The 17,308-nt window shown below is 47.8% G+C and overlaps 4 protein-coding genes across 4 annotated transcripts; 1 reads left to right on the forward strand and 3 right to left on the reverse strand.

Annotated features, from left to right (window-relative positions):
* Positions 1 to 320: 320 nt before the first annotated feature.
* Pdw03_8495 (Enoyl-CoA hydratase) lies at positions 321 to 1,355 on the forward strand (the record flags this gene model as incomplete). Its single annotated transcript, XM_014678147.1, has 2 exons — positions 321 to 552; positions 724 to 1,355. 2 exons carry the CDS (start codon positions 321 to 323, stop codon positions 1,353 to 1,355), a joined length of 864 nt encoding a protein of 287 aa, XP_014533633.1.
* A 169-nt stretch (positions 1,356 to 1,524) lies between these two features.
* Pdw03_8496 (Mannitol-1-phosphate dehydrogenase) lies at positions 1,525 to 2,769 on the reverse strand (the record flags this gene model as incomplete). Its single annotated transcript, XM_014678148.2, has 2 exons — positions 1,525 to 1,549; positions 1,607 to 2,769. The coding sequence occupies 2 exons, from the start codon at positions 2,767 to 2,769 to the stop codon at positions 1,525 to 1,527; spliced, it is 1,188 nt and encodes a 395-aa protein (XP_014533634.2).
* A 1,369-nt stretch (positions 2,770 to 4,138) lies between these two features.
* Pdw03_8497 (Actin cortical patch SUR7/pH-response regulator PalI) lies at positions 4,139 to 5,124 on the reverse strand (the record flags this gene model as incomplete). The annotated part of the gene is made up of 3 exons (XM_014678149.1): positions 4,139 to 4,381; positions 4,542 to 4,922; positions 5,005 to 5,124. 3 exons carry the CDS (start codon positions 5,122 to 5,124, stop codon positions 4,139 to 4,141), a joined length of 744 nt encoding a protein of 247 aa, XP_014533635.1.
* Positions 5,125 to 11,020: 5,896 nt separating this feature from the next.
* On the reverse strand, positions 11,021 to 11,847 carry Pdw03_8498 (Reverse transcriptase, putative; the record flags this gene model as incomplete). Its single annotated transcript, XM_066101986.1, has 2 exons — positions 11,021 to 11,552; positions 11,828 to 11,847. The coding sequence occupies 2 exons, from the start codon at positions 11,845 to 11,847 to the stop codon at positions 11,021 to 11,023; spliced, it is 552 nt and encodes a 183-aa protein (XP_065957069.1).
* Positions 11,848 to 17,308: the final 5,461 nt, after the last annotated feature.

Genomic DNA, 17,308 nt, shown 5'->3' on the forward strand with positions numbered 1-17,308 from the left:
GTCAACACAAGTCACGGGCAGAATATTGCCTGTAATTCGCACAATTGTACAATGAACAGCAACCTACAGACCTTTTTTCTACTTGACCTAAAGAATAGAGTCAATCAATTTCACTTCCAAAGCCATCTCCAACGAAGTGTGATGCAGTAATCACCCCCACACTCGGTCCTCGGCATGGGTAGCTTCTCCGCATCTGTGAGTGACCCCAACTGACGGTGATCACCTCTATTTTTCTGCACCATTTCCTATACTCTATACCCCCCTCCCATACCTCTTCTCAATCAAAATTACACTCGCAGCAAAAGTCACAAGAAACCAAAATGCCACCTTTCGCAATCCAACCCCCAACCCCAGCCCACGCAACCCTCACCTATCCAGCACCCCACATCCTCCTCGTCACACTAAATCGACCCCGCGATCTAAACTGCATAAACGCCCAAGGCCACGCAGACCTCCACGCAGTCTGGGAATGGCTCGATGAAGAGCCGAGCATGCGGGTCGGCATTCTAACCGGAAAGGGACGGGCATTTTGCGCCGGCGCTGATCTTAAAGGTGAGATAGCAAGCCATTCACAGCCAGCACAGCCATTAGCTAGTTAGCTAGTCTACAAAAGCGTACACAATCAACCCAATTCCTCCCCCCCTCCAAAAAACCCAAAGCTCCAGTTCATTTTTTTTAAAAAAAAAATTGTTTCTACTCAAACCCCGCTAACTCCGCTCCCAGAATGGAACAATCGCACCTCGACAGCAGCGACAACCTCAAACTCGACAACCCCAATGCCAAACAGCGGATTCGGTGGACTTGCCCGACGAAAGGGCAAGAAACCCGTGATCTGTGCGGTGAATGGACTCTGTCTCGGCGGCGGCGCGGAGATGGTCATCAACAGCGATATTGTGATTGCGTCATCGCGAGCGGTATTCGGGTTGCCGGAGGTGAAGCGCGGGGTTGTTGCTCTTGCTGGAGCATTACCGCGACTTGTTCGGACTGTTGGCAAGCAACGGGCTATGGAGATGGTTCTTACGGGGCGGATGATTGGGGCCGCTGAAGCTGAGAGATGGGGACTTGTAAATTCTGTTGTTGGAGTTGGAGAGGGGGATGCAGAGGAGGCAATAGGTCGGGCTGTCCTGGGGAAGGCTTTGGAGGTTGCTGGGGAGATTACGGGGAATAGTCCTGACTCGGTGCTTGTGAGTCGGGAAGGGGTGAAGTTGGGGTGGGAGGGGATTGGGGCGGATGAGGCTACGACAATGTTGAATGAGACTTGGGTAAAAAGGTTGTATGAGGGGGAAAATATCAAGGAAGGCCTCAAGGCTTTTGTGGAGAAGAGGAAGCCTGTTTGGGTTGATAGTAAATTGTGAAATTACTTTGCAGAGAGAAAAATTGACACAGATATGATGATTCATTCGCTATTCATACTACAGTTCGTAAAATTCATAAAAAAAAACCCCCTGATCCCATTACTCCCCTCACGCCGTATATCTGGTATTCGCGATATTCCATGCAAGTTGAATTTCAGACAAAGCGAAATCAAACGCACGATTGCCTTGCCTCTCTGATAAAAAGCGATGTTAGGAAGGTGTGAGGCTGGCGTTAGGAAGAGGTGCCCTACTTCGCGTCGGATTGTACGCCGTCCACGATCTTGACCACATGGGGAAAGAGGGGGTGGTCTCGGTCCAAGCCGGTCAATCGGACAGCAGCTTCGGCAGGCGAGTGCTCCTTGAGGACCTTGGCCAGTTCTACGCTCTCCTCATCACCTTCCACATTCTGGAACCGCAGAGCCATTTCAAAGGAGCCCATCAGTGACTCGAATTTTCCACCACGCTCAGCCAGCTGCGCAGCCGGGCCGATGAATCGCTCCTTGCGGGATACTTTGCGCAGTGGAGCACGACCCACACGCTCCACGGTGTCTTCGAGGTAGGGGTTCGAGATTCGGGTGATGATGGTCTCAACATACTCCTGCTGCTCGGCAGCACTGATTTCATGCTTGTCGATGATGAGGGACGCAGTTTCTTGAAGCACATCACGGACAATGCCACGGATGCGAGCATCCTGGAGGGCTTCGGCAATGGTCTTCTTGCCGGCATTGTAGCCATAGTAGGCTGCAGTGGCGTGACCGGTGTTGACGGTGAACAACTTGCGCTCAATGTAGGGCTCCAAGTCACTAACCCAGTGGATGGCCGGGATTTTTGGATGACCAAACTCGCCGAAAGGTGTTGACTCCACGGCCCATTCGTAAAACTTCTCGATGCGCACGTTAAGACCGCTGTCGGCGGCTTGGCCAGGTACAATACGGTCAATGGCCGAGTTGGCAAACCGGGCTCGATCTGGCATAGAGCCGACACGATCTTGGGCGGTGTTGTCCTTGATAAACTGATGTAGAGTATCAGTGGCACCGATGGCATTCTCACAGGCAACAACAGCCAAGGGTGTGGCATCGGTGCGGGCATCGATTCCCTTGGCAATTACGGGAGCGATGAACTTGAGGATGTTCGGGCCCACCGCGCAGGTCACAATAGCGGCGGTTGAGATCTCGTGGACGACTTCACTCTCATGGGTCTTGGAGTTGATTGCACGGTAATTGGTAATTGTCTTGGTCGATTGGCCCTCGTCACTGACTTCAGTAACCTGATAGGACTTGGTGTTTTGTAGGGCGGTGATGATGCTGTCCATGACATCAACGAAGACGACTTCAAAGCCAGCAGTGTGGAGGAACTCGGCGACGAAGCCACGGCCGATGTTTCCACCACCGAAGTGAATAGCTTTCTTTTCCATTGTGTTTTGAGAAAGAGTAGGAATTGGAAGGAAAGAAAGTAGAGATAAAGGTAGTAGAGGTAGAGGTAGAGGTAGAGGTAAAAGTGGAAGTGGAGGTCGAAGGAGAGGAGGTGGAGGTGGAAGTGGAAGTGGAAGTAGACAAGGAAACTAAAGAGGAAGTCGCGTAAGTTGCACTTTCCAGTCCAATGGGGGAAAGAGCAACTATTTAAGGAAAGAGGGGTCAGGAAAGTATCTCCTTACAGTTGGGATTATGCTTGTTCCAAGGTCAATCTGACGATGACTTCATAGATATCTGGGCAACGGGACTGGCCTCCGCCTTGTTTTCAACCAGTCATAACATTGACTGTCCTGCATTCTATGCTGCTCCACTATTTTGCTTTAATTCTAGTATTCCCTATTGATCCGAGAAGATGTTACCCTTCTCTTTCTCCCCGCTTGAATGTCCGTGCAACCCTCATACTTCAACAATTACCGCGCAGTAGGGACAGACTACAAACACACTATTCCTAGTCAAGTAACTAATAGGTTTCTTTTCATGTGCACTCACAGGACTCACAGGGCCTGAACCACTCACTCACCGGCAAAACAAAGAGAGCATCACCGGGGAAGCCCATATCAATACTTCGCGCTTTGACAAGAATCTTGGCAAATTGTAGACATCGGAGAAAATCAGCCGACAAACCGGGAAGATCTTTACGGAGTACAGTGGTCCTGGGAGTCTGAGCCATTGTACGGAATGCACCAAGGTGATTGGATTGAGGTTAAAATTATATGGTGATTTCAAGAATATTCGAGACTACTCACAACTCATAGACCCTCAAGACCGATATCCACATATCCACATATGACGTCGGATGAACGGTTGATAGACCCGACCCATTTTTTTCCCCATTAGTTGCCCACACCATCTTCAGGCGAGGTCTTCATTCCAAGTGCATCTACTACCTTCCATGCCCCAGCACTCTAGCCCCTATGGGGCTAGAGTGCGGGCTGGAGTGCTACCTGGTTTGTACGGCCCAACACACCGTAGCCCCTGAAGGTTAGGGGGAAAAACCCCTAACTCTCGCGGTACCCCCGGGCCCCGGTCAAGAACCCTAACCCTCAGAGAACCCGAAGAAAGTGGCCGGATTGGCAACTTTGCGATTTCACGTGAAACCGTTCCTAGTTAGATTGAACACTATTCTCTTTTGGTTACGGGCATTTGGAAATTGGAAGGTAGTATCGTTCGTTTCATAAATGGCTCTTTATCTACTATGGGATGGGATTATATTTGATTTTGCGAGTTTCCCCGACATCCGCCCCCCGTCTGAAACCTGCGCTCTCCGACTGGCTAACTTCACCGCTCCCTAATTTCTCATTTCGGTGCTGATTACCCCTCTACATCCTTTGAGACTGACGCAGGCGCAGCCTGTTTGTTAACGAAGGCATTCGCAAAGCTAGCAACGCTACCGGCGAGCATGAGCCCCACCGCGGCCCAAGTCATCCCGAGGAATTTATCACCGTAACGGGCTGACACGCTCGAGCCCTTCCCGTGAGCATTAATAAGAGCAACGAATTCAAAAGCGAGAGCGGTTGCGATGATAGATGCGATGCTGATGCTGAAAGATCCAAGCTAAAGGGATCCATGTCAGCGAGTTCTGGTATTCCGGGGAAATGTGAAATGCACTACGCTCAAATTGGAAGTCCACTGCCTGCATAAACGACATGCAGGACAGAGTTTATGTAGGGGGGTAACTCCATCACCAGATCGTGTTCGGGTATGTGCCACTCACCACGAAAAACGAAAATTCACATGGGCCCTGGCACGCTTTCGGAGCAAGAGTCGACCATACTCGTACAAGTAGAACAAGCCCCATCGCACCAACTCCGATACAGTACATCAAGGCCATGACTTGACTCGTCATTTTGAAGGCGTGGAAGTCATCGCCGATTACACGCGGCCACCCCAGCTGCTGGCTGGACGTGATCTCTTTCGGCCAAGATTGGGTTGGGTCAAACGAGGAAAGTATCGTGCGGTTGGAGCATTTGGTCACGTTATGCGTGACTTCCGCGCTGGGGTCCATTGTCTTCAGTGTTCCCTGGCAGTAGGATAGTACATGGATGGAATAGAAATCGTGGGCTCCACTATCGGTGCTGACTGCGGGTGTGTAAAGCTAAATGGATAATCGCGGCCATGTTAGTCTTCTGCATCTACCTGCCACCTTGAGAGGGTAGATTGGAGACGATCGGACTTACCGTCAAGAGATCCACATCCTCAAGCAAATTCCTCTGCGTCCCTGCGAAGAGACACAGAAGGGTGAGTATAAATGCGACGAAAACCGTCACTGTCTGGAATACGGCCTTGAAGTCCGACATGATGGTAAGTCGGGTGTCTTTGCTGGTTTAGTGCTAGTCTTCCGCAAAAGGTATTTGAACCCAGTAAGCAGTATCTGGTGGTGACCACAGCTGACGATGTGAAAGCTCGATGTTCAATCAGAAGAACTCGCATCGGCGGTTCTTGCCCTCATATACCAACCAGACTGGAAATCGGGACGATCGGGATCTTTCATCACGATGGCTTCATTCCAGACGTAGGCTGTGGGAAAGGGCGGGGCATACAATTCTGCATAATATCAAGCTTGGATTTTCCGTAGAATGTGTTCATTACATATGGTCGGATAGGAGGCCTCAAGCCATTGGAAATATGAAACGCAAGCCTGGAGTGGCCTAGGCATGATGGCTGGGAAGGGATGGGTGTAGTTTAGCGCGCTTTGGGAATGTTCGGAATGTTGCCAGCCACGAAGGATATTGCATGCCAGCATCAAATTTGTCCTTTATTCGTACGATCTGGTGACGAATTAATTTTAAATATGAGTTATGATCGAAATTTTATCTATGGGCTGGTTTGAGAAGATCTCGATCGCAGAGATGAAGGGATGTGCCAGGGCTATATATAAGAGATCTTAAGTAGTTTGACGCCAGTGGCCAAGGGTTCGGCCTTGACCACTTCCCACTAGGTCTATGCACATGCTCTTATACAATGCCCAAATCGGAACATTCTGATTTAATTTCGTTGTTTCGACATAAAAATAATGTCTCACTTATTTAAATTCTTCGGCTAAGCTGGTTCATGATCCAGTCAGATGGAACGTGTAGTGACACCTCTTGCTTTGAGCTCGGCAAACAATTAAAATGCTAATCGCTATAGTATCGAAGAAACAATGAAGCACTTGTCTATTCCTATGATCCGACCTATTACAAGGTCCCTTGCTGTGGTGGTGGAGTATGGCGGCACATCAGACAACGGGTATTCGATTGGGTAAATAGTCCCCTAGGTGGATTTTCTGTGGCAGAAAATCGTTGACCAACTTCTATGACGAGATTCATTGATCGAAGCACTCCCAAATCTCGCCTGTTTCGCTCGATTTATCTTTATTTATATACTAAACGCCGTAGGGTGAAAACCGTGGGGTTCACCGCTGGATGGTTCTTCCAGCTTTAACACTATGAAGGGCAAAAAGAACCTTCGAACTTCTTCCGAAAAGGTCCTGATCTTGACTTTCTGAGATCGCTCAAATAGATCAGATGAAATTTTAGAATAGAACATGCCGTAGGGTTTGAAATCAGCTATGCCTCCACATTGCCAGCGGTCCACCTCTCCCGTCAGCCACATTTTGCCTCTTTTCCCTCATTCTTCCTACAACCCCGCCCTCGTCTTCGCTCACCAGTCATAAGAAGGCTGCCAGTCGATGCTGATCTTTTAGAGAGCTACACCCGGCAGAGAGAAAAAAGGGTCTGAATGCACGGGGTTAACTATCTACTACGTGCTGCTTCTCGTTCGTTACCAGCCTTAAGCCTACATGGCCTAGTTCTCCCAGCTTATGTAGTTTTACAATGATCATGAGCATTGCAAGTCATGATCTACCATCGTCTCGATCACGGAACGCAGTTTATGAAGATACGTACACAGCCTGTGCTTCACGTGGGATTTCAATCGTCTTGCTTGTTCATGTAGGCGCTTCGAGAATCATTCCCGGTGGTATGGCTTTGTTCATGATTTGCACCTGCCTCATGTCAAATGATATTAAGCCCTCCACTTTCCTTGATCCCTGTCGATCTAAGCAGCGTTTTTCAAATAGACCATAGACCGCCCTAAACCTCTGAGTTCCGGGACGAGGCGGGATGAGGCGGGCCGAAGAGAGAAAACAGAGCTTTCAAATACCAACTTGCGATCGATCTCGTGTGAATGAAGTCTAATCCAAAAGGCATCAATCGCAGCTCGCCTAGATACCCACAGAGGATAGTCCAGCAGTTATCTTTCGAGAACAGGCTGTTTCCTTTGAAAAATCAGATATTGCCCCGGCAAAGAGACAACGAACGATTACATTTGTATCGTCGCAAAAAAAGAATGAGTTCAAAACTCGCCCACGTGCTTTCGTAGAGTGAGCGAAACCTTTTAGGAGTAGCGCAGTGCCCCTGCAAGGTCTATATTTTTGTTTGCAAACTCGGGCGAAGGTACCATGAATCGAAGCTAGCGGTGGCAAGCTATCGGACCACGCGCCGTGTGGAAATGGCTCGCAAAGAATCTATTAGGGCATCTGCTTCAAACTGTGCGAGCTCCATATGCAGGCCTATTTGATTGTAGTGGCCGCTTGCATCTGAGATTCAAAAGGCGCTGCTAGGCATTCTCGGGCTTTTGTAACCAGCCAACTTAGCCGAGAGCTTTTCCCTGGAGCTCTGTCATTTCATCTTGGCATCTCGCACCTAAAAAAAGCTGTAAATTTTTGTCCCATAGAGATTTGAAGTCTAGCTATACTTACAAACACACCTGAAGAAGTAGTCTTTATGATCGTTTCATATCGAGAAAAACCAGAAGCAGATAGATCTACATGTGATTAAATAAAACTTTCTCCACCATGGAGGAGGCGCAAGGTTCAGACTTGCATCTTGTCTCCCTTCAAAAATTACGAAGGCTGTAGGGATACACAAGTGGTCCATAGAGGAACAAAGAAGATCAAGTATGGTACCTGCGCAAGGATTTTGTGAGTATCCAAGACGTGTTGATTCATGCCTACATAACCATCAATTGTAACCGTAGCATACAGCATAGTAAATGATCTACGTCTCCGAGATAGGCACATTTGTTCACACTCCTACCGATTTAGAAGTATTTACCATCGCCGTAGAAATGGGACCTCTGAGGTGTATATGGCATAATCGGTTTCGAGGTGGTTAAAAGCATTCCATTATTCGACATCGATCAAGTCGGCGACTTGCACACTAGTCAGTCTGTAGAGAGCTCGCGTTTTGGCAACAAATGCTTTTTCTCGCTCAGCAAATAACGCTCCTGCCGGTGGTAGCGCCGCCAGGCAACCTGACTGGCAATTCTGTCAAGTAAAGTAAGAGATGACGAAATAGTCCTTTCGGGATTAAGTGACAAGTTTTGGAAATCAGTAGCAAACTTTGCATCTATCGCACTTCTGAAATGGCTCGATCCCTTCAAAGGTCTCGCGAAATTGTCCGTCAGGCAATATTGAGCTTGGGCTGTACGAGAAGCCATAATCAAAAAGTAGAGCACACATCCCATCGTCGACACATGTGATCAAAGGGTCAGGTCGTTAAATTTCCTCTCCCTCGCCAATGACGCTAGCCGAGAATTAGCCGTGTTTCGTCCCTGCGATAGACAACGGTCGAATTTCTAGACGAGGTCATCGGCCAATTCGGAAATTTGATCTAGCGTTACTCCAAGACCCTACTGTGTACTTGCGAAAATGGATTGTGGTTGATGAGCGGTGATACTCCTCTCACATTTTTAAAGAAAGAAAATGCATCGAGATACCGATGAAGCGTACCCAAGTGATATTTTTTTTTTAGTTTTTTCGTCTGTATTACATAGTTCGATGTACTAAACCGATCGAATACTAGTTATCTCACATCTCGCGCTATATTCCTGGACAATGTACGTGTGAGAGACTACCATATTCCACTGTAACTGCCGCATGTAGTATGGCATGGATTTTTACAAACTACTCACTTCCAATCTCTCGACGATCTTCAATGATCTTTCAAGTATCGCTCACATCAAAAGATGGGCGGTGTCACATAATTAACATACTGTGCCTCTCATAGATGGACCATCAACCAGCATTGTCATCGCAACTCGGTCTATTGCTCTGAATCACGCATATCTAGTTGAATAGAAGTCTCTTACAACAATCCACCTCGGGATTTAAACACAGTGGTGGCACTTTCTCATCGAGCTGTGCCCGTGATCTGTGAAAAATTGAAGATCAAAGCTAAAAATGCTGCCGTTAAATAGTAATTCAAGATAATCCACTAATGGTAGGTACGAAGCTATCAAAGGGCACCTTGATGATAGAGAGCCGATACTTTATAGCTATTATGCTAGCTCGGGTCGAGAAGATTACGAAAAGACTTAAAAGAGAAATTAGAGCGTATTCAATGGCTTAGTTACCTTATCTCTGTACTTCTGAGGATCTTGGAACTATCTCCATTTCCGGATACTCATATCCTATGCCACAAACCACACCAAAAATGGAGATAATCCATTTCTTACAAGTTACTCCGTGCCGAATTTGTTACAATTCACTGTATATGGATCCCTAAAAGCGGTCTAAATGCAGACATAACTAAGACCGGAACCGAGTATTCGGGCATTAAAGCCAGTGCATTACAGCCCAGAGTGATATCCCCCCTCGTAGTCCTCACCTTCATGTCCATCGTTTTAATCCTTGAGTTAGTCCCTGGATTTGTCTTTTTGCTAGCTTCTTCTCATCCTTCGTGGTGCATGAGATCATAGCTAATTGCGTCATAATTAGACACTACATCCACACGGAAACTTCCACTAATCTGTTTTGAGCGGCGGCCTAGCGACGAAGCCATAGAGGGACCCCGGGAACTTCTTTTGTATCTCTCATCTCAAATTCCTTCTTCGTTAACATATTTCCCTATTCAATGGAAATTTCATATCTTATACCTAGTCTCTCCTATCAAAGAGGTACATTCCACTTAATCTTTCTTGCCTCATATTTGAACTAACCTTACAATAGTAGCATGGGGTTCTTCGATAGGCCTCCGAATACAACCTTTGTCTTTGACAGAGCAGACAATGACTTTCTTAAATGCGGGCCGAACTACGTTGCTCGGTCCAAACTCACCGAGTTATTTCTTGCCGAGTACGCTCTACGTGAATTAACGCAGCGTGAGGAATGGTTATACCACAAGACTATAGCCTTACAAAAGGCTATGGCTATGACACAGAATGAGAATTCTGATGCGACTCACTTTGAAAACGCAAATAAACAGCTTGAAAGGACTCAAGCTGATTATCCAAGAAAGGAGTACGCCCTTTACCGAGCAGAGTGCATGCTTCAATTGAAGTTTAGATATGCCTATGATCGCTTAAGGCGCGATGCTAAATGGTTTATGCGTGAAGAAATGGTTCATGATTGTTCCAATCGAGGTGGATGTTGTAGCCGGAAATGCGGATGTTGTGAACAGAGGCATCGGTCTAAAAGGGAGAAAGGCAGAGGCCATTGCACTGTGGAGTGCGGGTGCTGCATCAGCTTTCGAGGTTTCGAGCTCCCAAAGAGACAAAAACAGGAGCGGAGGAGAGATTTCGAAACTATCCTAGATGAACACAATTCGGCCTACGTTATGCATTTGGCAAATTGCTTTTTTTTGCCGTTGAAATGGAAGCCCCAGGTGTCCTGGTTGCAGCGAACTTTGAAAAGGGGTTCCACTCATGGCCAAAAGAATGAGAATGCCCTGCTCTAATTTGCTTGAATTCAACTTGCTAAAATAATGAATGGCTTTGCTACCCAAATACAGTGTGCCTTCATGTACTGAAAAGCCCTTGATGGAGATATGTTACAGTTTCTCAGATCCAAGTGAAATAGATCTTACTGCCGTGGGGATGAGGTCAAAATAAGGTCAACTGTTAAACAACAACCCGCCAGTCATCGTGAAACGGCGGAGATCAACTCTGATGATATCTTGATTTTGATTGGTGAGGATTTACAACCTTGTCAATCTATCATACTCATCCATGATTCAATTGTTGCGACTCGACGGTTTGATCAGAACAGCTTCAATTTAATCTCATTGATCTTTCATTCTATGAAACGGTTTACCTCGATTTTAACTGAAATTTTGCAAATCAACAATTTAATTTGTTGTTGTTTGTTGGCCCAAGGATTGTGAAAATTGAACTGAGGATCAAAGGATCCATTGATTTGAAGCAAGGGCGAGATCAATGCTTAATACACTTGCTCGCTGCGGCGGCAAGCCGGGTAGATCGGTTATGATAATTCGATGTGTCGGTGGTGGTTGCTGCGCTCTTTGCAAGCATGTCAACATGTTCGTTGCCTGGAATGCCTTCATGCGCCGGGATCCAGCGCAATTCAACCTGAATCTTGCTCTTCGAGCACCAGTCCAGTAGGCGGAGGCTTCCTTCCAGGTATACCTGGCCAGATGGCATTTTGGGGGTTTGAATAGCTTTAAGAGCGGCCTGGTTGTCGGTGAAGATCACGGCCCCCCTCTCCGCCAGCCTTTCTCGCCAGTCGTCGTTGCTTGTGAATTGGTATTGGATAACTTCCAGTGCCATTTCAATAGCGCGGAGCTCGGCGGCGTACACGGTGGCATCGTCGCCAGATCCCATATTGCATAGCCGTGACTCGTTCTGGACACTCGGGTATGCCGGGTACACTGCGGCCCCAATGCCGCCTTGATACCCGCTCCCATCGGTGTATAGTCGTACCGGTGCGCGGAATTGTCGTTCAATGCTATCGTGTGTGTGTTTTTTGCTTGCTCTCGTTCTTCAATGTGTACCTTTGGTGGCTTGCTCCATGGCGCCTGGATGTATGCCTTCCTGCTTTCCCATTCCCTTGGTAAGGCGTCCGGGATTGCAGTGAGACATCCACCCTTCTTCCAGGACTGAGCCTCCATTGGTGTCCATCCTCCTCTCTGGCGTTGAGTTTTGCTCCTTTCTCGGAGCATTGTTTTTGGTATTGCATAGGCTGGGCCTGTACGTATTCGAATAGCAGCTAGCCGGACTAACCGGTCAAGCTGCTGCTGCATAGGTAGTAGATGAAGTTCAACATCTAAAATGCCTCCCTAGCAGTTGTTTTGAAGGCACCGCTTATTATACATGCTGCTCTCGCCTGTATACTTGCAAACTGTTTCACGTAGCTTCTCTCCCTCAGTGTTGTGGTCAGTGGTGAATGCCAAGCCGCCGCTCCGAACAGCATCTGTGGGATCATCACCGCCTGATATATCGTACGCATTGAAGAGAGAGATGCTCCCCATGCAGAGCCAGTCAAGCCCCGTAGCGCTTGCAGGCTGATGCCGGCCTTAGCAAGCATTTGCTGCCTGTGGTGCCGGAACGTTAGACCGGGATCTAGCCAAATCCCAAGGTACCGCTCCGCCGTGGTGGTAGCCTGAACAGTAGTACTCGGTAGCACCAATGGCGTATACCCCTCCTCCCTAGATCCCGGGTTGACGAAGTGTATGAGTGCGTACTTCTTAGGATCGAACACCGAGGCGTGTCTAGCTGCCCAGGCATCGGCATACTGGCATGCTTTTTGTAGTTTCGAGATGGTTTCATGCTCGTCCTTCCCGGTGACAATGAAGGCAACGTCGTCGACCCACCCGCTTGTCTTCACCCCCTCGCAGCCCTCTACTAGATCCGCATTGTAGATTAGGTATAGGATTGGAGAGAGAGGTGATCCCTGTGGGATGCCGGTTGGTGTTAGGATACTTGCCGATACCCCTTCTGGCATACGGATCCTAGTGCTTCGAGACGTGAGGAATGCTTTCACCCATGGTACGAGCTAACCGAGTCCCCTTTTGTAAAGGTTATGGATTAACCTTTCGTGAGAGACGTTATCGTACGCTCCGGAGACGTCGAGTAGTAGCACACTGGCTATCTTGCTATTGCCCCATGCTCTCCGCACCCGGCCGATGATTTGCTGAATGGCATGATCCACTGAGATCCCTTTTCTTCCTCCAAGATGTGTATCCGGGAGTAATTTGTGGGTTTCCACCGCGTAGCTAATACTTCGTGCAATAACTGCCTCAAGGAATTTGCTGAGTGTGTTAAGGAGTGCAACTGGTCGGTAGGACTTCGCAAGCTGGTAATCACGCTTACCAGCCTTACGTAGTACCACAGTGATTGATTTCTGGAAGTGTGACGGGTTGGTACCGAGCCGTATACAGGCGTTGTAAATCCCAGAGATAGTGTCAAGTACTGCCGGGATCTCAATAAGCTTATGCCACAGTGAGTTCGGAAGGCCGCCCTCTCCTGGCGCTTTGTCTGGTGGTGAGGCTTTGACTGCTTGTGTGATCTCTTGGTGTGTGATCTCTGGGAAGTGGATCGGTCTTCGATTGATCTCTGTCGGATCGATGTCAGAGAGATCTGCCGGTGGTGGCACTGGGAAGAAGGCTTGTTGGAATGTAGCTGCCTTCTCCTCGACCGTTTCTGCGAGGTCCTCCGTCCCTAGAACAACATATCAGCCAACTCACCACCACCACCACCACCACCGCCACCGACACATCCAACCCCAGAAGCCTCACAACTGCTAACGATGTGGAAGCCAAGTGCCAGGCATTCATGAAAATCATCAATGATGCAGTCGATATCTCCACACCGTGGGCGATCCCTTCGCAGTGGGCGAATCCTAGTTTCACACCGGAGTGCCAGGAAGCAGTCAAAGAAGTCCGACGACTCCGCCATCGACATGAACGCACAGGTGACCCATACGACAAAGAGCTATACAAAGCAGCAAGAAACCAGAAGAACCGGCTGATCAAGACCGCCCTCCGTCGATACCACCGCCGGAAGGTACAGGAGGTTATCGAGGAAGGGCCTGGCGGCATGTGGAGGATGAGCAAATGGGCGAGAAACCGGCAGGGGGCGTATGACCAGGGGGTCATAGACGTGTCAATTCTTACCAACGTTGATTCTAAGCAGCCGAGATATCATTCATGCTAAATGGACCTTCCCATACTACACACGTTGGCTATCTAGTCAAGAAAATCGAGGGGTTGACTATGTTGTGTTGATTCACCTTCTGTATAGACCTGCTACGCAAAAAATCCCTAATTCCTACCCTTTGCTAGTGTCCATAAATACTGTATAGACGTTGATAGGCTTGCCACGGTTATCTTCCTTTGTGTCATCTTCGTTACATGTACATTTAAAAACTAGACACTCACCCAGGCGCAAAGGCACTGAACAAAGATTTCCATGTCGAGTTTGTTGGTGTCTCTAAATAAGAAATACATGCACAGTATGTTGTACAAAGAGAACCTCGGATGCGCCTTTTTGGTGAGCAAGGACTTCCACGGTCGCCATCTCAAAGTGTCACCTTCCAGTCATCCTTCAACTATTTACCTTCTTTCACATAGAAGGATTTGCTTCACTCTAGAAATCTCTGACCCAAACTGTTCACGGATTGGTCAGCTCACTATAAGTGGGAACAAGATGGATTAAAGATAATTCACTATAGAAGGTCGCTTTCTGGATCCTAGGCCAAATTCTTCAGCGCCTAAGCAGGACCAGGTACTCAAGACACAAAACTAAGTGATATTCCTATTTTTGCTGGTTTGATAAGCGTGTAACTCGAGACGCTTATAGTTGTAGCTTATCAGGGCTGAATTAAAGGCTCGATCTCTCAGTTGGTGCACGGAATCTCTGAACAAGTCATAGTGCTTGGGAGTTGTAATGTTTGATATTCCATATCTCATACCTATTCCAGCTCTGTGCTTCGATGCGGCCCTCTCAGTAGGTCTTTTTTCTATCATGAGAAACATCGCCTTGTTCTCTGTTGCACATGGTGGGATCAAAGTATTTGTGAAATTACCACTCTTCCACTACTCTCGTGAAGATTTTGCAGGAGTTGGGAACTTCGCACATTGGCCCTTGGTAGACCTATTTAGGACATCGGAGATGACATTAAGGTTATTTCACCGAAAGTTGTACAGGTGGTCATTTCCGTTGATGAGTTGAGCCCTCCCAGGACGGAAACATCGGAAGATTGTAAATTTACTCTGCTGTCACTTGTTCCTGGGTGAATCACCTGGTGCTAAACCACGCCATAAGCAAAGTGTAGGTCAACCTCAGGAGATTACACAAAAAGGGCTTGTCATGCAACGTGGGTCGGACCGAAATTTATAATGGAACAGTAGGATCAACCATTAGCGTGCCCTATGAGGGCCCGTTACACAACCACGTGAGATAGCCTGCAAGGCAGATGCGAGGAACGAACTAAAATCAAATACTGGTAACTAGCGGCTTGCTCTCACTAGCGTCCTAGGTCTGCGCTTAGCGTTGATTTGACAAAGGCTAAATGCTACCTAGGTAAGAATTCTTCCAATAAATTCGGTTCTAGGGCTGCAGGGGTTTGTTTATCCAACTTAGACATGCCCCTATATCAAACTAAAGGAATAGATGCCACTAGATGATTAATATTGATAATTCCTAACGTCCACGGGCTTGTTCAACTGGCTGTATGAGGTTCGGAGATGCCGAGCACTATACACGTGCCTTCCTACTTGGTTAATCAGTCGACTGCTAGTGACTGTGATGTAGAGCTATCCATGGATCCTCCAGGGCTGAGACGACAATCCCTGTCTCCACAGTGTTTGAAGACAAGTTCGCAGTAAGGAACAGATACAGAGTGCAAAGCAGCTGAAACATCAGGGCAAACCTCCAAAACGGGTCACTTTTCTAGAAGGCAGCTAATGTATGAAGTGTGCAAAGGGGGACGTGCAGGGCGGAATTCCAGACCGAGCAGCCAATTAGCACCAAAAAAGCACGAAATAAGCAAAAAAAGTCATCTGGCTTCATTGGCCGGCATCATGAGATGTTCAGTGCAGCCCGAGATCATCCATGTATCCACCCCAAATTATACCACTGAGCCAAAAGTAGACAAGGTAGAAAAAAAAAAACAAAGGGGAATATTAGGCGAAATCAGTCTCTAGGGTGCATGTCATACGCAAGGCACAGCTGGGCACCTTGGGTGGGTACAAAAGTTTTTCAGATACATTCCCGAGTATCCTAATGTAGGTGGGTGGCCCGAGACATAAAACCACGCGTGAGTTGACCTCTTTTTGCTGACAATTGACCACGCGAAACGCGAGCACGTGCGTACCATCATCAAATCCAGCCTTGGAGGACCAACCATAGCAGAAGCGTACTTGGCGGCGCCTCGCCGGTACGCCTATATTTGCTTGACTGGCTTGGAATTGCTTGAAGTTGCTTGTGCGGATGCGAGGAGGAAAAAAAGCAAGCTTTAGCCAAGATTCTGGAAGGTTATGATGTAGATGTGCTCGCATGTATCGATTTCAGACGCGTTGTTGGTCCAACATGGTCGATAGCACCCATTTTTAATTTCATTTTGAAGCTGATTTCGCCGAACAACTCGTGTCCATGATACTCTAGTTCATGGCATCCATTTGATTCCATCGGATATATCGGAATGTAGGACAGCAGTGACACGCAACGCGATAACACGTGTTGAAGGTAGGTTCAGATTCGAGGGAAGGTGCGAAGAATGGAGTTGCACATGGTCAAGTGCTGCATGCTAATTGGTCAGAGATCATGCATGGAAGATGCCGGGGTTGCCAACTAGCGTGGAACTGCCTTGGCCACTACGTCAATGTTAAATGGCCCAGATGCGGCCCAGCACTGGTCCAGAAGGGATTTTTTGGGTGAGAAATTTCTTGCCTGTTGTAGAAATTGGACGATTGCCAGAGATAGTCTGCACGTGTGTCAAAGCGTAAATGATAGTTCCCTTGGATCCAAAATGACCTCCGGCTCCGGGACTAGCTGTTTGGATAAGGCGTAAGGCGGTTGCCACTTTGCCCGAGGGCACTACATTGGCCTTGGCGTGAGCTTTAGCCAAGAATTGACGTTTGGGTCTATACATAAAACATGCACGTTCCAGACGCTCCATAACTGCCGCAGAGCAAGATGAGATTATACGGAGTAGATACTCCGTCCATATAAGTTGTAGGAGTAACTATTGTTGAACATCGAACTCAAACGGTGAACAAAATTCATCGCCCCCGCGAAAGTTTGGGACGATCTGCCACGAACCGCAGGCGGTGGCGATCAAAATTGGTATTCTGCCCCCACGTGCATCTTTGATTGGTTGCCGGTCGCTCCATGTCAGACCCACCCGACCCACTAAAAGTAGAAAATCTGTTTCCGGAACCAAAACCAGTAAGAGTACGGAGTAGGCCCATAACCGTACCGAGACAGGGCCCCAGAGGGCCCTGACCCCAAGATAGAGTGGTTCTTGCCTTTTTGACTTTCTATAATTTTCTTTTTTTTTTTTTTTGGTCAATTTTTTTTTCTGAGTTCAGGTGGAGACGCCACTAGTTGTGCCGTTGCATGTCTTCCACGCTCCGGTTCCCTCACTTCTCACTTCTTCTTCTTCCACCTCCTAGCTTTCTCGTACTTAATAAGTCAATCGCCACTTTCCTGGGTTGAAGTTAACTCACCTTCCCCAACCATTGTGGTCACTTCGACTCTTCC

Source organism: Penicillium digitatum, chromosome 3 (assembly GCF_016767815.1).
Source record: "Penicillium digitatum chromosome 3, complete sequence".
NCBI lineage: Eukaryota > Fungi > Ascomycota > Eurotiomycetes > Eurotiales > Aspergillaceae > Penicillium > Penicillium digitatum.